Here is a 16,721-nt window from a genome sequence, read left to right on the forward strand (position 1 = left end):
GGAGCTGCAAGCCCACCCTGTGTGCACGGGCCTTATCCTGACCCCTGTGAAGCCGCTCCACGCTTCAGGCGGTGGCTGCGAGCGGCTCCCAGCGAGGGCGTTAATCTGCCACAGCCTCCCTCGCCACGCGCAGGGGACCAGCGGCACGGGGGGCACAGCGGGGGCCGCGCAGCCAGACTTTTATGGCCACAAAGGCCAAGTCGCACCTGCTGACGGTTGTGAATAGACTTGCAGACAGCACCAGGTGTGCCATTTCAACAGATTTCACAACTGGGTGTGCCTTTCATCTATGTATAGAGCTCCGGCGAGGGGGACGAAGCCTGCTCAGCGATTGTCCTAATTTAGCAAAAATCCTATTTGGCCGGTGGGTCGCCCTGCTCTGGCCGCGCGTGTATTTCAGGAGCAATTATATCGGTTGCCCTTGGCCTGGCCCCGGCCCCGCAGGGAGTCGGGGCACGCTGCTTTTGTCCTTGGCGGGGAGGGATGGTAATGAGGCAGCGGGCGAAAAGGCGAGCGGCCGCCTTCCTGGGGAGTGGGGCCATGGTAGGAGCATCCCCGTGGCTGGGGCACCCCCTCCCCACAGCCCCAGTGGTTCATCTGTCAGCCCTTTAGAGAAGGCATTTTTATCGTATCACTACTCGGAGCAGTAGCTCGGGGCTTGTAATTAATTATTTTACAACCATCCTAATAAAGAACAAAAATAAACGTCATCTGTGTACCTGCAAGGTGCTGGTGATGTCTTTTCTGCCATCTCATAGCGAGCCTGACAGCGACTTTACATCCCAATTTTATAATTTCAGGCTTCATTAGAAGCCTGATTCATAATTTCATTAGATTATCTCTATATCCCAAAGCCATACCAAAAAGATTAAAGAGATGCTAAGACTTGTTTTCTAAATGCGGACCGATCGATGCTGCTCAGTAGAAGGAAGATGCTGACCTCATGGGGAAGGCTGGATGAGATCAGACGTGACTTTTGCACAGTTTTCATCACCAGCAAGTGAGGAAAGGATGAGGGGGCTGCCCTGCTCAGCCCTGAAGGCTGACGGGGGATCTGATCAATGTGCACGTTTCTGAAGGGAGGGTGTCAACAGGATAGGGCCGGACTCTTCTCAGCGTTGCCCAGTGGTAGAATGAGAGGCAAAGGGCACAAATCAGAACACAGGAGGCTCCGTCTGAACACAAGAAAACATTTATTTACTGCAAGGATGACTGAGTACTGGTGCAGGATGCCCAGAGAGGTTATGGAGTCTCATTCCCTGAAGATATTTAAAAGCCACCTGGGCACAACCCTGTGCTAGGGGACCCTGCTCAAGCAGGGGGCTGGACCAGGTGCCCTCCAGCCATCCTGTGAAATGGGGACTCTGTTTTATTCCAAACTGCAGGCTCTCCATGGCCATATATATGTGTGGTGGCACGTCCGAAGGATGTATCTAAAATGCAGACATGATTTCAAGATTCCATTAGAAGCACTTTTCTCCTGCCTGGGCTTGGCTGATGTATATCAGATTTGCTCTAATTATGATCTCTGAAATGAGCCCTGATGAGAGAAGTGGTATCTGAATTGCCCTGGTTGTATTTTTATATATATGAATCATCTTCCATTTGGAAAAAATTTCAAACCCTTTCTCCTGCATTTTCAAACCTTCCTAATTACTTACAAAAATCACCACTAAAATTGACAGGGAAGAAGGACAAGGATGGCGATACTTTTGTATTTGATACTGCACAGCCCAACACCAGGCACAACCGTTCTCTGTGTGCATCACATTGCGCTGCTTCTGTCTGATGACTGCATCCAGGGGAGGGACGGACTGCTCTGGTGACGGGCAACAGCCTTCTGCTGCCCAGAAGCAGCAGTTTGGGCCAGATTTGGGCAAATCCAGCAGTGCCCTCACTCCTATCCCAACACACACACTTGGGAGGCAAGACATTATTTATTATCCATATTCTACTAGCTTTTAAATGCCTCAGCAGCAATTGGGACACATGGTACTAAACCCTGTAAGGATGCAGAGCAGTGCAGACCCCGCCCTGAAACACCTTATAATGTAGATACATCAGACAGATGAGATTTATTTACTTTTCACTCAGCCGTCAGCTCTGCGGACCAGGCACAGCTCTATGCGATGGGTCTGCACTCTCACAGAGGTGTCTGACTGCCACAGACTGCGACTACTCCTTCTCCAGTGACTCTCCCATGAGCTTTCCTCCCTCTCAGCAGAACAAGCAAGTACCAGTTTTAAAGGCTTTTTATTTATGCATTTGTTTCTTAAACACCTTTTTAGATCCGCAGCAATTTCAAATCACCTGGCAGACACGATCGCTTCCAGCTGATCCGCACTGCATTTATCCCAGCCGCTATGTGAAAGTTTGCACATTCTTGGTACTCGGCTTCTAAAAATACCTTGTAGTCCAACAAGCACAGATAATGTAGTCATCTTAATTAACATTAATTCAATGAATTGCATAAACAACTGCATAATTAAATGTCCAGACTTGATTCTCTCTCATTCATGCTATTAACAGTTTTTCACATGACAAATAGTCCACATCTAAACCATGCTGATAGAATAATATACGTTCCAATTAGACCACTTTATTAAATCAAATTGCGTTGCTCAGTGTGTCTCTGCAGGATGCACGGCCTTCCATGTAAACTGCACAAATGATGATAAAGCCTCTCATTAAAGCATTTCCGATGGTTGGATTTCAAGGAGCGCTAAGAGGTAAGTCCCATTCTTCCCATTTTGGCGATAAGGAATCCGAGACCACAGAACACCTCCGAGAAATCACTTGCATTAGTCACCTCGGAGTCAAATGAAAAGAATTTGGCCTCTCAAGTCCTGCTCTAGATGACAAAGTTTGATCTAATTAAGCAACTATTATCCATACAACAAACAAAGAAGCATGTGTTCCAGTCGGAGCCCCTACCATTCATCCCCATCCCGGCTGCTCAGCATTCTAGCAGGCGCAAACGGAAGTACATAGCCATACAGCTGGTCTATAGTCTGAATGACACATTAGCAGAAGGATTTACAGACATGTTTGCTTATGAAATAAAGGTTTGCATGTTCAGAAATGCAAATGTTTTCTCTCTGGTACGGGAGCTACACATCACAGAGAAAGCTGCTCCCTGGAAGCTGTGCAGAGCTCAACAACACAGTTAGGATATCTGTAACTAAGTTTGCTTCCTTCCCCTCACAAAAAAAAAAAAAAAATAGGGGAAACATCTATGAGAACTAGAGTGAATACACAGCTACCAGACCCTACAGACAACAGCAAAAGGCTGGAATAGCAGCTGCACTGAGGCCCTGAGTATCTCTTCAAAATAGTGGTAGAGCGTTGCCATAAAAAAAGAGAGGAGGGCACATTTATTAGCTTTTGAGTGAGAATCAACATTTGCCTCTCAGAGACAAACCGTGGTCCCAGAGACACCCATTACTGTTCTGCTAATGATGGAAATTGGGTGAGGATTTTACTTCATATTTCACTTCCAAATTTATTTTGAGAAAGATTTGAGAACTCTGTGGTGAGTTGAGTTGATCAAGGCAGGCAGATTTGCAGTTTTTTGCACCCACAACCAGCAAGAAAGCTTCTCTGAAAGTCACAGTGCTTTGATCTTATTTTTTTGGCAGCTTGGGTGCTATGTTGGTTTGGAACCACATGAAGCTGAAGATGACGCCCATCGTCTTCGGGAAAGTCTCATCATAAGCAAACTTCATGGAGTCTTCTAAAGGTATTTCTACAACTTCAATCAGCTCTCCTTCCTCAGGCTGGCCACCTCCTTCACCAGTTCTCATCTGGTCTGTTACTTCTGCGTAAAATAACGTCTGCCTAGAACCTGTCACACCAACTCCAGACCTGGAAAAAAGCAGAGAGGAAACTTAGTTTTAGATAAAAATATGGTAGCTAGGTACCTGGAAACCTGGATCCTTAACTTGTGTCCCTAAGCAATGCCAAAATACGTCCTTGCCCTCTGTTAATGTAATTGACTGCAACTTTCATGGTGAAGTATCAACACTTTTGAACACAGCTGCATATGAAATGCTTCTGCTATATTCTGCAACTTTGGGAAAATGTTAGCTTGAGGGAAGATGATAAACTTTTTTTGAAATTGATGAACAGTTGTTCTACATATACTGAAGTCAACAGAAGTTTTTCTTCAGTTGATCTTGGTGAGAACAGGACTGCGCCATGACCCACAGAGATCTACGAACAACTGAATTAAGCTCCTCAGTGTATCTGTATGCTATTATGCTACATTCGTTTACTTGTTGTTACACAAATATTTAGAGTTTTTACTTAAGAAGATTACGTCCATTCACAGCTGGAGTCCTCTACTCGTGGAATGGATAGATACAAGAATAGAAGGGCAGCCTGAGAGTCTTTCTCTATCCTTCCTGAACTTTAGCCTTGACCCAAATGGACCACCATAAGCACGCATGTATCTGAAATAATTCAGTCTCCCTGCTAAATTTATTACAGTGGATTTAGTTATTTTAGGTTATGTAGTCTTTCTTCAGTTAGGCCACTTGCTGTGCATTATACTTCTTATTTGTTAATCCTCTATTTCCTTAGGACAAATTCATTTAGATATTTTTAAATAAGGGATGAGTACATAATCCACTCATTTAGTCCTTCAAAAAAAAACCTCATTTTGTAACTGCAACTTCTTCATTTTGTATGATTACAAGTGACTTTTCATATTGAAGATGGATCCAAAGTTCACTGAAGTTAGAGAAAGCTGAAAAATAAGCCTCTAAATTATTACAGACACAGAGGATTCTAAGATTTGTAGCAGTGTTATGATCCTAGAGTGTGCATCCGCGCTTACCCAATCGTCAGTTAACTAAGTCTCCCAGCTAATCCAACATAAACCACTCTATACCAGAAGGTCTCTCAATTTGCTAAGAATGCTGATAATTTACATGAGGTAAAATGCAATGCATTTTCTTGGTATTATCAAGCAAAAATATATAATGTTAAAGAGCAACACTGGAAATACCGATGAAGAGCAGACCGATCCCTTTTAGAACCCATCATTGCTGGCCATTTACGCTCTGGTCATTCAGTGAGCGATCTACCCCAGTTTATTCACCTTGTTATCTGCCACTGATCCATGTGCTGCCCATTCCTCACTTCTGGAGTTCTGCCCATACAAGGAGCCTCACTGACAGTACATATTTTGATGAAATAGTACAGTGTTTGTTCACTTTTTGGCTCTTTTCCTTCTTTTCTTGTGTGAGAAGGCAAAAAGGATTTTATCTTTCTTAATCAACTGGAGAGCCAGATCTGCTTTCCTTTCTATACAGCAATACTTTTTCTTCTATTGTTTCTGCAAGAATTGCATTTTTAGTAGTAAAATAAACATAGGAAGCCTGGGGTTCAGCAATTATTCTTGGGTAACTGATACTAAGAAATAAACAGCAAACGTTAATTTATACTGCAAACTTTCCAACACAGAGGATGCAGCTTGCTCATCTCTACAGGTACTATAAAAAAGGACAGGACTATGCACAATATATTTAATGTTACATTATTTCTGGTAAGTATCAAATCTGAACTTCATCTGGGGTGCCCCACCTGGAGAATGAAGATGCTCTTAAATGGACTTATACCCATGTCCACTTGATATTATGCAAAGGTTATATACAAAAAACATAGAGACTTTATTTGAGAAGCCCTTCTATAAGGACTTTTTAGCTTGAGTATTTACAGTATAAATCTCCTGCTATACCACCTGTGACCATTTACTTACAAAATAGCTGCAGCTGTGGAAATCACAGTTCACTTTCCACACACCTTTTCTTTAAAGTAAAAGAAAAATGCTTGCTGTGTGGCTATAGCTTAAGATTCAGTTTCTTGTCGCTGTAGCTCAGACAGCACTGAGCGATTTCAATATGCTGTTATTTCACAGTGTTATTTACTCATATGACACTTATAATAAATCAGCATTGCTTTTCTTATGAACTGAACACACCAAGAGTGGCTACTATACTGAACACACTTTAAAGATGAAAGCACTGGACATCAAAGTCTTTCTTTGTTACAATGCCCAGAGTTACGGCCGGTTCAAGCGGGGTTTCTCCATGTATGCTGGCATATCATTTGCCATGGAAATCAATGAAAAATTTGCAACAATACATAATCAAGACAGGACACAGCCACATGTTCATCCTTTCTTAGTTGATTACCTACCTTCTTCTGGCTCAATTTTGCTGTGTGTTATGCATTAGAGGCTAGTAAGAACTTCCAAATGAGCTTTGAATAAAATCAAAGAGTGCTGGTATTAATATTCATGCTATTCTATTCTACTTTTGCCCCAGAACAGCACACTTGACATTTTTAAGACTACTTATAATCCCCTCACTATTTAGATCGGTAACTTTGGAGACTGGAGTATTACCTTATTTATGCACATATTCACTGCATTTGTTGTCTAACTACACGACTATTTCAACCTCTTCAGTAATAGGTTGACACAGGAACATCCTGTAATGCATAAAAAAAAAAAGACCTTTCTATTTAATATTTCTTAATCTAAATACTCTGGCTTACTCTGCTACTTTTTGCACGGACCCACATGGAATGCCCTTTACTAAATTAAACATTCTCCAATATTGCCTACTGCTGTCTTTCACATTTCCAGACTTAGATATTTCTAGATTCTGCCTGTCCTTAGAAAATTGTCAAAAACAACAACAACAAAAACCAAACCCCAGTGCTACTGCCAATCCATTTGTCTTAGTACCTTTGTTTTTTAGAGAAATGAAAAGTTAGCAGGTCTGTTGCTTTGAAACCAATCTGAGTCTCCATCTGGATGAAGTAATAACGTGTTTTAAAATATACTTGTGAAAATGTGTATACATTTCAGCAGAGGGAGGAAGAGAGGGGAGTGACAAAAAGTGAGTCTACCTGCTAAAGAGGCAACAGGCTACAATTATGTTTTCAGTATGCTTTCAGGTTCATCTGTCACGAGAAACCTCCTATGCTTTTGCACAATTATTTGCACTTTCTGAGCCCTTTGTTTAAGGAACACTACACTGATGTGCCTTTATTCATGGTTTTATTACTTCTGCTTACTGCTACCTTCTTCCTCTACCCTGAGTCTGTGACATATGTTTTTCTTTTCCCTAGTATTTCACACTACAAATAAAATGCTTTTCATCTAAAATGAGTCACCTATTAACAGATTACAACTATATTCATTAGCTTTGCATCTGTGAAAATCACAGGGGTCAGCACACACGGACCGCAAGTGATGAGTTTCACCCTGGGAAAACCACCCCCTGACAAAGGTGTCCCCCCTTCCAGCACAAGGGGGACCTGCTCTGGGGGAGGGCAAGCAGGGTCTGAACTCGCTGCACTGCCCCACAGCAGGACTTCAAGCTTCAGTCTCACTCTGCAGGCTTTGCACCGAGCTGCCCGGATCAGGCATGGCATGGCTCGTACTGACCCAGACCTACTCCACCTGGCTTGACTCAGCTCACTGTTCCAGATGTATTTTGATGTGCCTGCCTCTCATTTACCACTGTGGGACAAATGCAAATGATCTATACAAAACACAGCTCTGATATACTCGTCCCTTTCTCATGAGGATACTCTGAGAAGTTCATAGTTATTTCAATTAACAGCTACATGGCTGACAGAGACTCTTTGTCAAATCATTAGGGCTTAAGCTCACAAACCCTGTAACTTCGACAGATAGACTTAAAATTAAAATCTTTAGTAATAAACTTTAAGCATTGCTTCAGAGATGGTAAGAAACCTCTACTACCTTTGACAGCAGCAAGTCTAAGAATGTAAGCATATCAAACTGAGGATACCGAAGCCGTATGGTTTTCATCACAACAGTAACTTCAATTTAAGTTTAACGCATCAAAACCAGACCGTATGCTGCTGTCCCACATTTCACTTTAATAAAATGCCCAAATACTGGGATCAAACCATGCTTTCGAACCTGTGGGCAATGCACTTGTAGGCAACAGCACAGCAGAGATGCAGTTTACGGAAAGTGCTTTTCCTCACCTCGTGCCCAGGGGTGGGACTGGCTGGCAGGACGAGGCTGTAAGGAGGGTGTTTTATCTCTACTTCCCTCTTAGACCAGGGAAACACAAGAGACAGATTGTCACTGCAATCTGTCTTTGAAGCACAGCAATAGCAGCTACCACAAAGTCTTTGTTTAGCTCTTCCCTTTCATCGAATATACGAGGAAATATGCAGCACCTGAAACGGAGCTCACAAAACAGGACTTTTCATTCCTTAAGTCTAAGTTCATAAGCATAAAATATATATTTTGATTACAGTTGGGTGGCAGAATCATAGTGCTTTAAAAAAATGTTTAGTAGTTCCCACAAGCTACAAGAGATTGAGTCTACCTCCTATGAGTGCCTATGCTCATTAACAGAGAGTTTCAGCTTGAAATTCTTCTGTACACACACATGCACATTTGTAAGCAGGGTCAAAATTCAAAGTGTGTACTCAAGTTTAACTTCCCCTTTTCTCATGTCCAGGTACTCATCTATGCAAATCAATTTTTACATTCAATATTTTAATTTGAATGAACAGACAAACATCTATGACAAAATAAACAGGATTCATACTGTGCTCCTCTGCTGAAAGGTGGGGAACAAATAAACTAAATTGTAATTGGGAAGATGTATTAGTTAAAGTCAGATTTCTGACAGACAGTAATTAAAAGTTAAATCTCTCATCTCTTAATATTTAATAAATTATATAAAACTACTTTTATGTGCTCCTGTTAACACAGAAATACATTTTTTGGTTTTAATCTAACATAGTAAATGTGAAAACCCTTAATGCAATATATCTATTTATAAAATGTTAACCATTTGAATGCAGTATGTGGATATATTGTGAATTCATAGTTCAAGTTTACATATAAATGTGACACAAATCTCTGATCAAGATCTATTTAGGCGTGCCCCATGTAAACTGATGAACAGTGACATGCAGCTCCTATTGTCACTTCTTAGGACCTTTGTACAGTTCTGACATTATAAGCAGCAGGTGCAGGAAAAAAGCAGAGAAGTAATTAACATAAAATTATATTACATTATGCCATCACCCAACAGGTGTACTAGCAGGTGATCTTTCTAATTATAATGCACTCCAGCATTTTGAAGGCCGTTATTCTTTCTACATAATAACCTGTGAATACAAACCATTTTTACCTCATTGCACAGGGACTAATAGCCGTAGCACGGTAATTGGAACATCCAATATTAATTCTGTGAATACCCTCCTTTGTTGTATACTTTTGGAAAAAATTCAAATGTAGGAAGATTAAAGTAAGTACCTATGTTAATATAGGTAGGCCCTTAAACTAATCCATCTGAACTTTTTACAGCAGGGTTGGGAACCTGCAGATCCTATTATATCCAATTCATATCCAAGAGTTTTGTACAACCAGTAAGAGAAAATGAAGATGGGATGAAGAGGAAAGAAAGATGAACCAGAGGCTCTAAGTAACCTTTTTCCTGATGCTCTAACATATTATCGAAGTCCAAGTCATTTTATAAATACTCCTCAAGATGACCAAACATTTTGAGAACTAGACGAAAATACTGTAAGTATCAATGACAATTATTATAACAACATATTTAGTAATAACAACAACAACATATTTCTCTGTCCCTGTCTTGTAATGAAACAAGTCCCAAGGAAGATAGCTGGAAATATTTCAACATAAGAAACTAACTCAAAGCTAAAATCCATATGGGATTCAAATCAAAAACTGCTGGGATACGATGACAGAAAGAAAATTTGTTTTATCTGATATACGAGTAAGGCTAGTTCACTTTCAAGTTTGTGCATTTAAGAAACCAAAACCGGATGAAAGCTCACAGATTCATTTTAGAGCTTTTAAAAATGAACAATTTCACTGACAACCATTTTCATGAAGTCCCAGTTTACAGTTGCACCTACCATCCATTCAATTTTTGACTTGAAGCCATACACATAGCTGACTAGAACTCAACACAACCCTAAGTGTCAAAACTATCACGATGGAAAATGAAGTCCCAAAAGTGGATTAGTTGCTGACAGAACAGAAAAAAAAAATTTACTCTAATTGCAAAATGAGGCTACTCACTTTGTGCCAGTCACAAAAGTAGCAATTTTTGCAGCCATGCTGAGAAGAGAAAACTCATCACAAAGGTGAAAACTATAACATATTTTTCAGAATGATTCCTGCCTCCATCTACACAGGTGAACCACGTACATTCAAATCCAGTTTCTGGCTGGCATAACTCTATCATAGGATCAGATATTTCTGATTTTCAAAAATGTGAGTCCTCTGATCTCCTGTAATCAAGCCCCTCTTAATATATTTATCTTTCTCATGCTCTGCCTCCAGTTCAGTCTCCTTCGTTCAGCCACAGCATGCTGTCTCCTTGTTGCTGGAACAATTTGTTCCAAAGACTCTTGCTCAAATAGCATGCATTCTCAATTCCTGGCTTTCTCACCGACTCCAGCTACTCTGTGGATCATTCAAGGTAATTATGTTGGAGATCTGCTTAATTCGGTGCCTGACTTCTATCTGATTAGTATCATGTCACAGGAGCTTTCACAGAGCTTAAAAATTGAGTCCAACAGCTCATTTGTAAATGCTTTTGAAATACCTGTAGCAGTATAGAAGTTAACTTTTCCAGCTAGCTGAGAAACTTTAATAATAATAATAAGAAATCCTCTAAAAACACTGCTGCAGACCCTGGTAATAAATATGAAGAAAATGCTATTTTCAGATTACCTTCAGTCTTTACTGCACCCAATTCTTGAGAACAGAGAGGAGTTCTGTTTCAAGTTTAGGAACTGTCCACATTTCTTTAAAAGAATTCCTCTCCACCACAATGAATGTACTTTTCCTGAGTCCATTTACTTTTCAGTCCATGTTCTTTCCCTGCATTGTTGCTTCATCTCTTCTTCTCATTTATAATTGAGAAACTATTCCATTTTTCCCCCTAGTCCAAGTTCTTCCTGTGTACTGTCCATGTCCCTCCCCTTCTCAATCCATTAGCCACAGAACTGTATTTGCTGTTCTGGCCAAAACTGCTTCTCCCTTTACATTTGTTGTGTCGTCTGCTTTCCATATCCTTCTGCCAGGTCTGCTTTTATTCAAGTCAGGCAATTTTCTTCTCATTACCATGATTCTAGAAATGGGTGTCATTAGGCATACAGGTCAACTCCTTGCTTTCAGACCGAAGGATGTATCACAGGAGTTCCTGCTTGTACGAAAGCCTTCTCACTGCATGCAATTCTCAGCTTTCATCTACAAAAATCTAATAGACTTAACTCGGTAATTCTGCATTATATTTTAATCAATATTTTTAATGGGGCATTTTTTGCATCAAGAAAAGAACAACAGCTAACAGATTTGTACAGAATATATGATGTGCAGTCAAAAAATTCCAGCTACAATAGGATAACAGCTCTTGTGGGTAGGATTAGCAACACAAACAATATAACTTCAATTTCTTAAGGCTTTGGATTCTATCTAATGTGACTGTTTCATTAAGGAGCTAGGAAATCATGATATAGTTAGAAATTGAAGAAACTGTGAAATTGGTGCAAATCTAGAATGAAAACGGTACTCATGGAGTGGGTATCACTGCTGAATTGGAAACACAAACCAAAACAAATTCTACTGTGCACCAATTCAATATAATTCAATATTTTGTTTTAGGACTTAAATGTTGAAAGAGTGACTGCAGGTAGCAAAGCTGGGATGGATTATTTATGAGAAGCTAGAGACGAGTACTGAAATTCAAAATCATCCCAACAACTTGGAGAATTGGTCTGTAAAAATGGGATGCAATTCAGTGAAAACAAGTTAAAGGTCCTGTGTGTAGGCAGGAGTAACAAAAGCACACAGACAGACAGGCCTGCATTCAAAGAATGACAGTCCAGTACTTCTGCAGAAAATAGTTTTGAGATAAGAGAGGCCTCATGGACCAAAGTCAACAACGTAATGCAACTGCAAAAGACATCTTACCACAGCATATAAACAAAATCATCTGTAAGATTAGGGAAATAATGATTGCACTCAATCTGAAACTGGTATAGCCTCTATTAAAATACTGTGCTCCACTTTGGGCACTGTGTTCTTAAGAAAGATGCAGACCAGATGGAGAGAAGGCAGAGGACAGCAGAATGAATGATCAGACATCAAAAAAACATAGTCTATAGAGAAGCTTAAATCAACTAAGATAGCTTTTCATAGACAAAAATAAAATCAAGAGGAGACCTGTTCAAACAAATGCATGGAAGGTGCAGAAGTACTTTGCATCCACTGGGAACAGGGTAATAAATCCCAGACTTGAAATGAAGAACAGGAAATTCAGACAAGATATGCAGAAAAACCTGCTTATGGTAGGGACAGTTAGCCACTTCGAACAGAATGCTTGCAGAGGCTATGAAATGATTAGATTTTAGGGAAAGCACAGATGCACATTTGTCAGAAATTATTTAAACCCTGATCTTTGGAAGAGGAGCAGTCTAGACGAGATCCTCCCAAAATTCCTTCCAATTGCATTTGCTAAGGCTTTTCTCTGACCTGCTGCAATGGAACAATTATTAATATAGAGCTACTATTACACAGATCACTGGGATAACAGATAAAAATAGAAGAATTGCATGATGCATTTTAACTATTAATGACATGCATGGTCCACTAATGTCACTTTATGTCAATGTCTTTGCATTGACACTCACAGCATGAAACAGCATAAACCATTTGGAAAAACCTGTTACACTTAGAAAAAGCTCTGAAATTCTTATATGTACCATAGCCATTATGGAAAAAAATGTCCTCAGCAGAGTCTAGGGGGACCAATTATTTCCTGTCTTTGCATCAAATAGAAGTGTCAAACAGATATGCCAGACTTTGGCTGAAGGAAGAGTAACAGGATATTGCTAATAGCAAGACCATAACATTTAGAATAAAATTTTAATACAGAATTTAGTAAGTCCAATAAAGAAACTGTAAAAAATTCATCTTTGATGCTTCAACCTTTCACATTAATCTGAAAAAGTAAATACGATACAGGGCCTTTTGACTTCAGCATGGATCTCCATGGGCAGAAAGCTGTGCCCACATGGACAAAGCAGGACTGGGGGATTAACATATTAAGCATCCTTTGCGTGGGTCTCAACAGAGAAAACTCCAGTTGTATGCTCTCTTTGTAAGTCTCAGTGCAATTAAAAAAAAATCAACTTATAAAATAAACGTTTATCAACCAAAAATGTGTGCTGTTTTAGCAAGCTGAGAATCATTATTGTTGAGTCAAACTTCTATACTGACATCTACAGAAATTATATTCTACTCTTCCTATTTTGTGGCTATGTGTATATATCTGTATGCTACAGCCCATCAGTGTCACCCAGCCTATGAAATGCTACAGACAGCTTTTCCTCAGAAATCTGGAAGGCACTTTTTCTTTCAGCAGAACTAACCCTCAATCTAGTTTCAAGGAGTTGTAAGAGACAGCTCCTGTGATTCACCCCTCCCCTCAACAGAAGCACTGCTTGTTAATCCAGCAGGAAATAACATTTGCCAGGATTGACAGCTGTGGATTTGTATTCAATTCCCAAATTAAAAACCAATGACAAGGCCTACTTCAATGGAGATGTCAAGCAAAATGAATAAAGTAAAAAACCTGCTGCTTTCTCTGTAAAATACAAAGATACATACATTTTTGATAGTGATACTAAAAGCTGGGAAGGAGATAAAATGGGATTAAAGCTGCATGCAAAGTTTCTCCTGAGCTTGTTTTTCTTTTCTTTTCTTTCCTTTTTTTAAGGAACTCATATTTTTGTAATTTTCCTCTTACTCTTAATATAGATTTTAAAACACGTTAGAATCTATTTCAATAGCTACTTAAAATACTGCAGCAAATGTTATGTAGAAAACTCCACAGTCAAATCAGCAAAACCTTAATATATAACATTAATTACCATTCAATTAAAAGAAGCATTAATTATGCCCTAAATATATAAGAAGACCAAATGGCACAAGCTCTTATATTTCATATTAATAGAATGTATGAGCCCATCATGAGCAACTTATACCAGAACAGTAAGAATCAGAGGTGGAACAAGCCTGGCACAGAAAAGCCAGGCAGTTTTCTAGTGCTGTAACAAACTGCTCTTAAGAGCCCAATGCTACTTTTTTTCCAGTTCTAGCAATAGTTGAATTCTCACTTGGAATTTCATCCTATAATTATCAGTTTTTCATTCCTAAATTCTTAATAAATACTCCTTTTGTTTGCTGAAAATTACACCTTACACATACTTTCAGATGTTCATGTTTCTCCAACACACTGCTTAGAACATTAATTCACATTCAAGCCACTTCAGAAATCTGTGACACACAAAAAATGCAGTGTTTTTACTTACTGTTATTTACCTGTAAGAAGTGATCTTCCTTAGGTTTGTAACAGGAACACGATAGCCACACTCTTCTAAGATCTCCTCACATGCAATTTCTTCTAAAGAAAGGTCTGGCTTGTCTACAATGCCAGCACAGAGTTCATATGTCACTCCTACCACAGCAGGTAAGGGATCCTCTACACGAGATAAACTCTCCTTGTCCTGGTTCTCAAAGAGTTGAGGCTGATGTCTTTCTAGTTCACACATGTAAACAGCTTAAAAAACGAAAAACAAAAAAAAAGGAAATGTTTTTTGAGTTTATTCATATTAAATGGAAAAAATATATAACATATGAATTTTGCCTGGGAATTTACAGCCATCAGAGCATTGAGAGCAGCAAGTATTCAGTAGTATTATCTATTAAAATTATCACACTCTGAAAATGGACTGAAAACTTTAGAGAATAAAAGTTCTTTTGCCACTTCTGTAAATTTATTCTTTGAGCTCTATTTGTGCTTATATCATTTGGAATGAGTTCATGCACACCTTTAAAAAATAAAAAATAAAAATAGGAAGCTAGTTCATCCAAGAAGTCTACATCCCAGAAGCTCCAAACAGCTTCCATTTGCTGGGCAATGTGGATATCAGGATTTAATTTAAACTATGCAATTATTTTACAGGAAAGTTGGGTTGTACATTATGTACCATGTGCACAATGATGAGTCTTTCAGCCTGTCAACTCAGCTGTTATTTAGAAAGGGTATGAAAAGCATGTATGTTTGTTTGAAAAAAAAAAAAAATCCTCTTTTGAACATATAGTTCCTTGCACAGATTCCTGTGTGGAGTTTGAAAAAGACTTCTTGAATTAATCTACAAACAGCTGCCACTGTAATGGACTCCTAAAGAAAGTGCAAATGCCAGATTTTAGCCCTCATTTAAGCAAAACCTCTCGCTGATGTCAGCAGAAATTTTGCCTGAGTTAGAACTGCAGGACTGGATGCAAACACACAAAGAATCATTGTTGACAATTCCAGATTACGGTAACTTTAATTTACAGGTATAATTCCACTTAAAATGTCATGTCTACCCCCTTGTTTTTCTTGAAAGGTTACCATGAGGGTGTCATAAACCACCCTGAATAAAACTATTTTAAAATTTGAAACAATTTTTATTCCATTAAAATATTTTACATCCATATTTCATGTATGTGTAACATGGTTTTCAAATGAGCTCACCCTTTATTTCCCCTTCTAAATCTTCTACAGCTGGCATATAAAAGAGCCCAAGTTCAATGGACAACCTTTTGTTCTTCCAGTTACTGCATTTAACTCATTATTTCTTAAAACTGTGGTACACAATCAGATCCCTAAAGAAACGTACTGTAAAAGTAAAGTAGCACAGTGACAACTTCTCAAGCACTTTCTGTATCCCAGAAATTGGTGCCTAGGCTTCTTCTGTAAGACTGCTTGTGACAACTCAGAAGGGTCGTACAGAAGACCAGCACTTCATGGGAGCTGTCAGTCTACACAGAAACATGAAGTGCAGAGTGTCCAAAAATTTAGCATTGTCCAGAACTCAAGACCTTCAAAGCTGTTTGTAGTAGGTACACCTAGGCCCTTGAGATGCAAGCATTTAAGGAAAAAAGCCTCCAGTTTTAACTGAAAGACATGGTAGAGCTCAATTTTCTTCTTAAAAAGCAGTATAGAGGAGGAAAAAAAGAGTAGTCAACGCAGAGTCTGAGGGACAGATCCTTGAAAAGTGAATATTGTTGTTAATCCAAAAAAATTTAAAAGCTATGGCAATTATCACAAATGACAACTGCCTTCGGGATCTTGCTGAGATAAGCAGAATACTCTGAAGATTGTGTTGATTTGTCAGTACTGACATATCTTTATCAGCAAATACAGAAAGGCACAAAGCATACATTCCAGTAGAGGACTTAGGCACCAAACCAGGATGCAGGTAAGAGTGTGGGAACAGAAATATGAAACTGTGATTACAGTAACTCTCTGTTACAAGTCTGCTGAATCCCTGAAACCCATCCTGTCATTCCAGCAGGCACCTGCCATTCTCCTCCTCCCCCAGCACAACTGGGCTCCATGTGGATCAAAGTTACATTCCTGGAAGGACCCAGTCGAGCAGTCCTCCTCAGAGCAAAACCCTGGAATATGCCAGCACTCAAAGCACACTAACAGCTTTTCTCTGTAGATAAGGAAGAAAACAAGCAGTACTCGTCACTTCTTTAAAGGAGTCCAAAAATTAGAGAGTGTTCACTACAGAATCACATATGAATTCATTATCACCAAGCCTGGAAAGGTTCAGACTCAATT

The 16,721-nt window shown here is 39.4% G+C and overlaps 1 protein-coding gene across 1 annotated transcript in view; it reads right to left on the reverse strand.

The window, feature by feature from the left end:
* Positions 1-2,234: 2,234 nt before the first annotated feature.
* The window catches only part of NUDT14 (nudix hydrolase 14), a 60,091-nt gene continuing 45,604 nt past the window's right edge, over positions 2,235-16,721 (reverse strand). Inside the window, exons 4-5 of the mRNA XM_035551402.2 lie at positions 14,429-14,666; positions 2,235-3,864 (exon numbers count right to left, since the gene is read on the reverse strand). Of these exons, the coding sequence (XP_035407295.1) occupies positions 3,624-3,864; positions 14,429-14,666 (479 nt within the window). The 3' untranslated portion in view covers positions 2,235-3,623. The remainder of the gene's footprint in view (positions 3,865-14,428; positions 14,667-16,721) is intronic.

This window comes from Cygnus atratus, chromosome 5, assembly GCF_013377495.2.
Source record: "Cygnus atratus isolate AKBS03 ecotype Queensland, Australia chromosome 5, CAtr_DNAZoo_HiC_assembly, whole genome shotgun sequence".
NCBI classification, from domain to species: domain Eukaryota; kingdom Metazoa; phylum Chordata; class Aves; order Anseriformes; family Anatidae; genus Cygnus; species Cygnus atratus.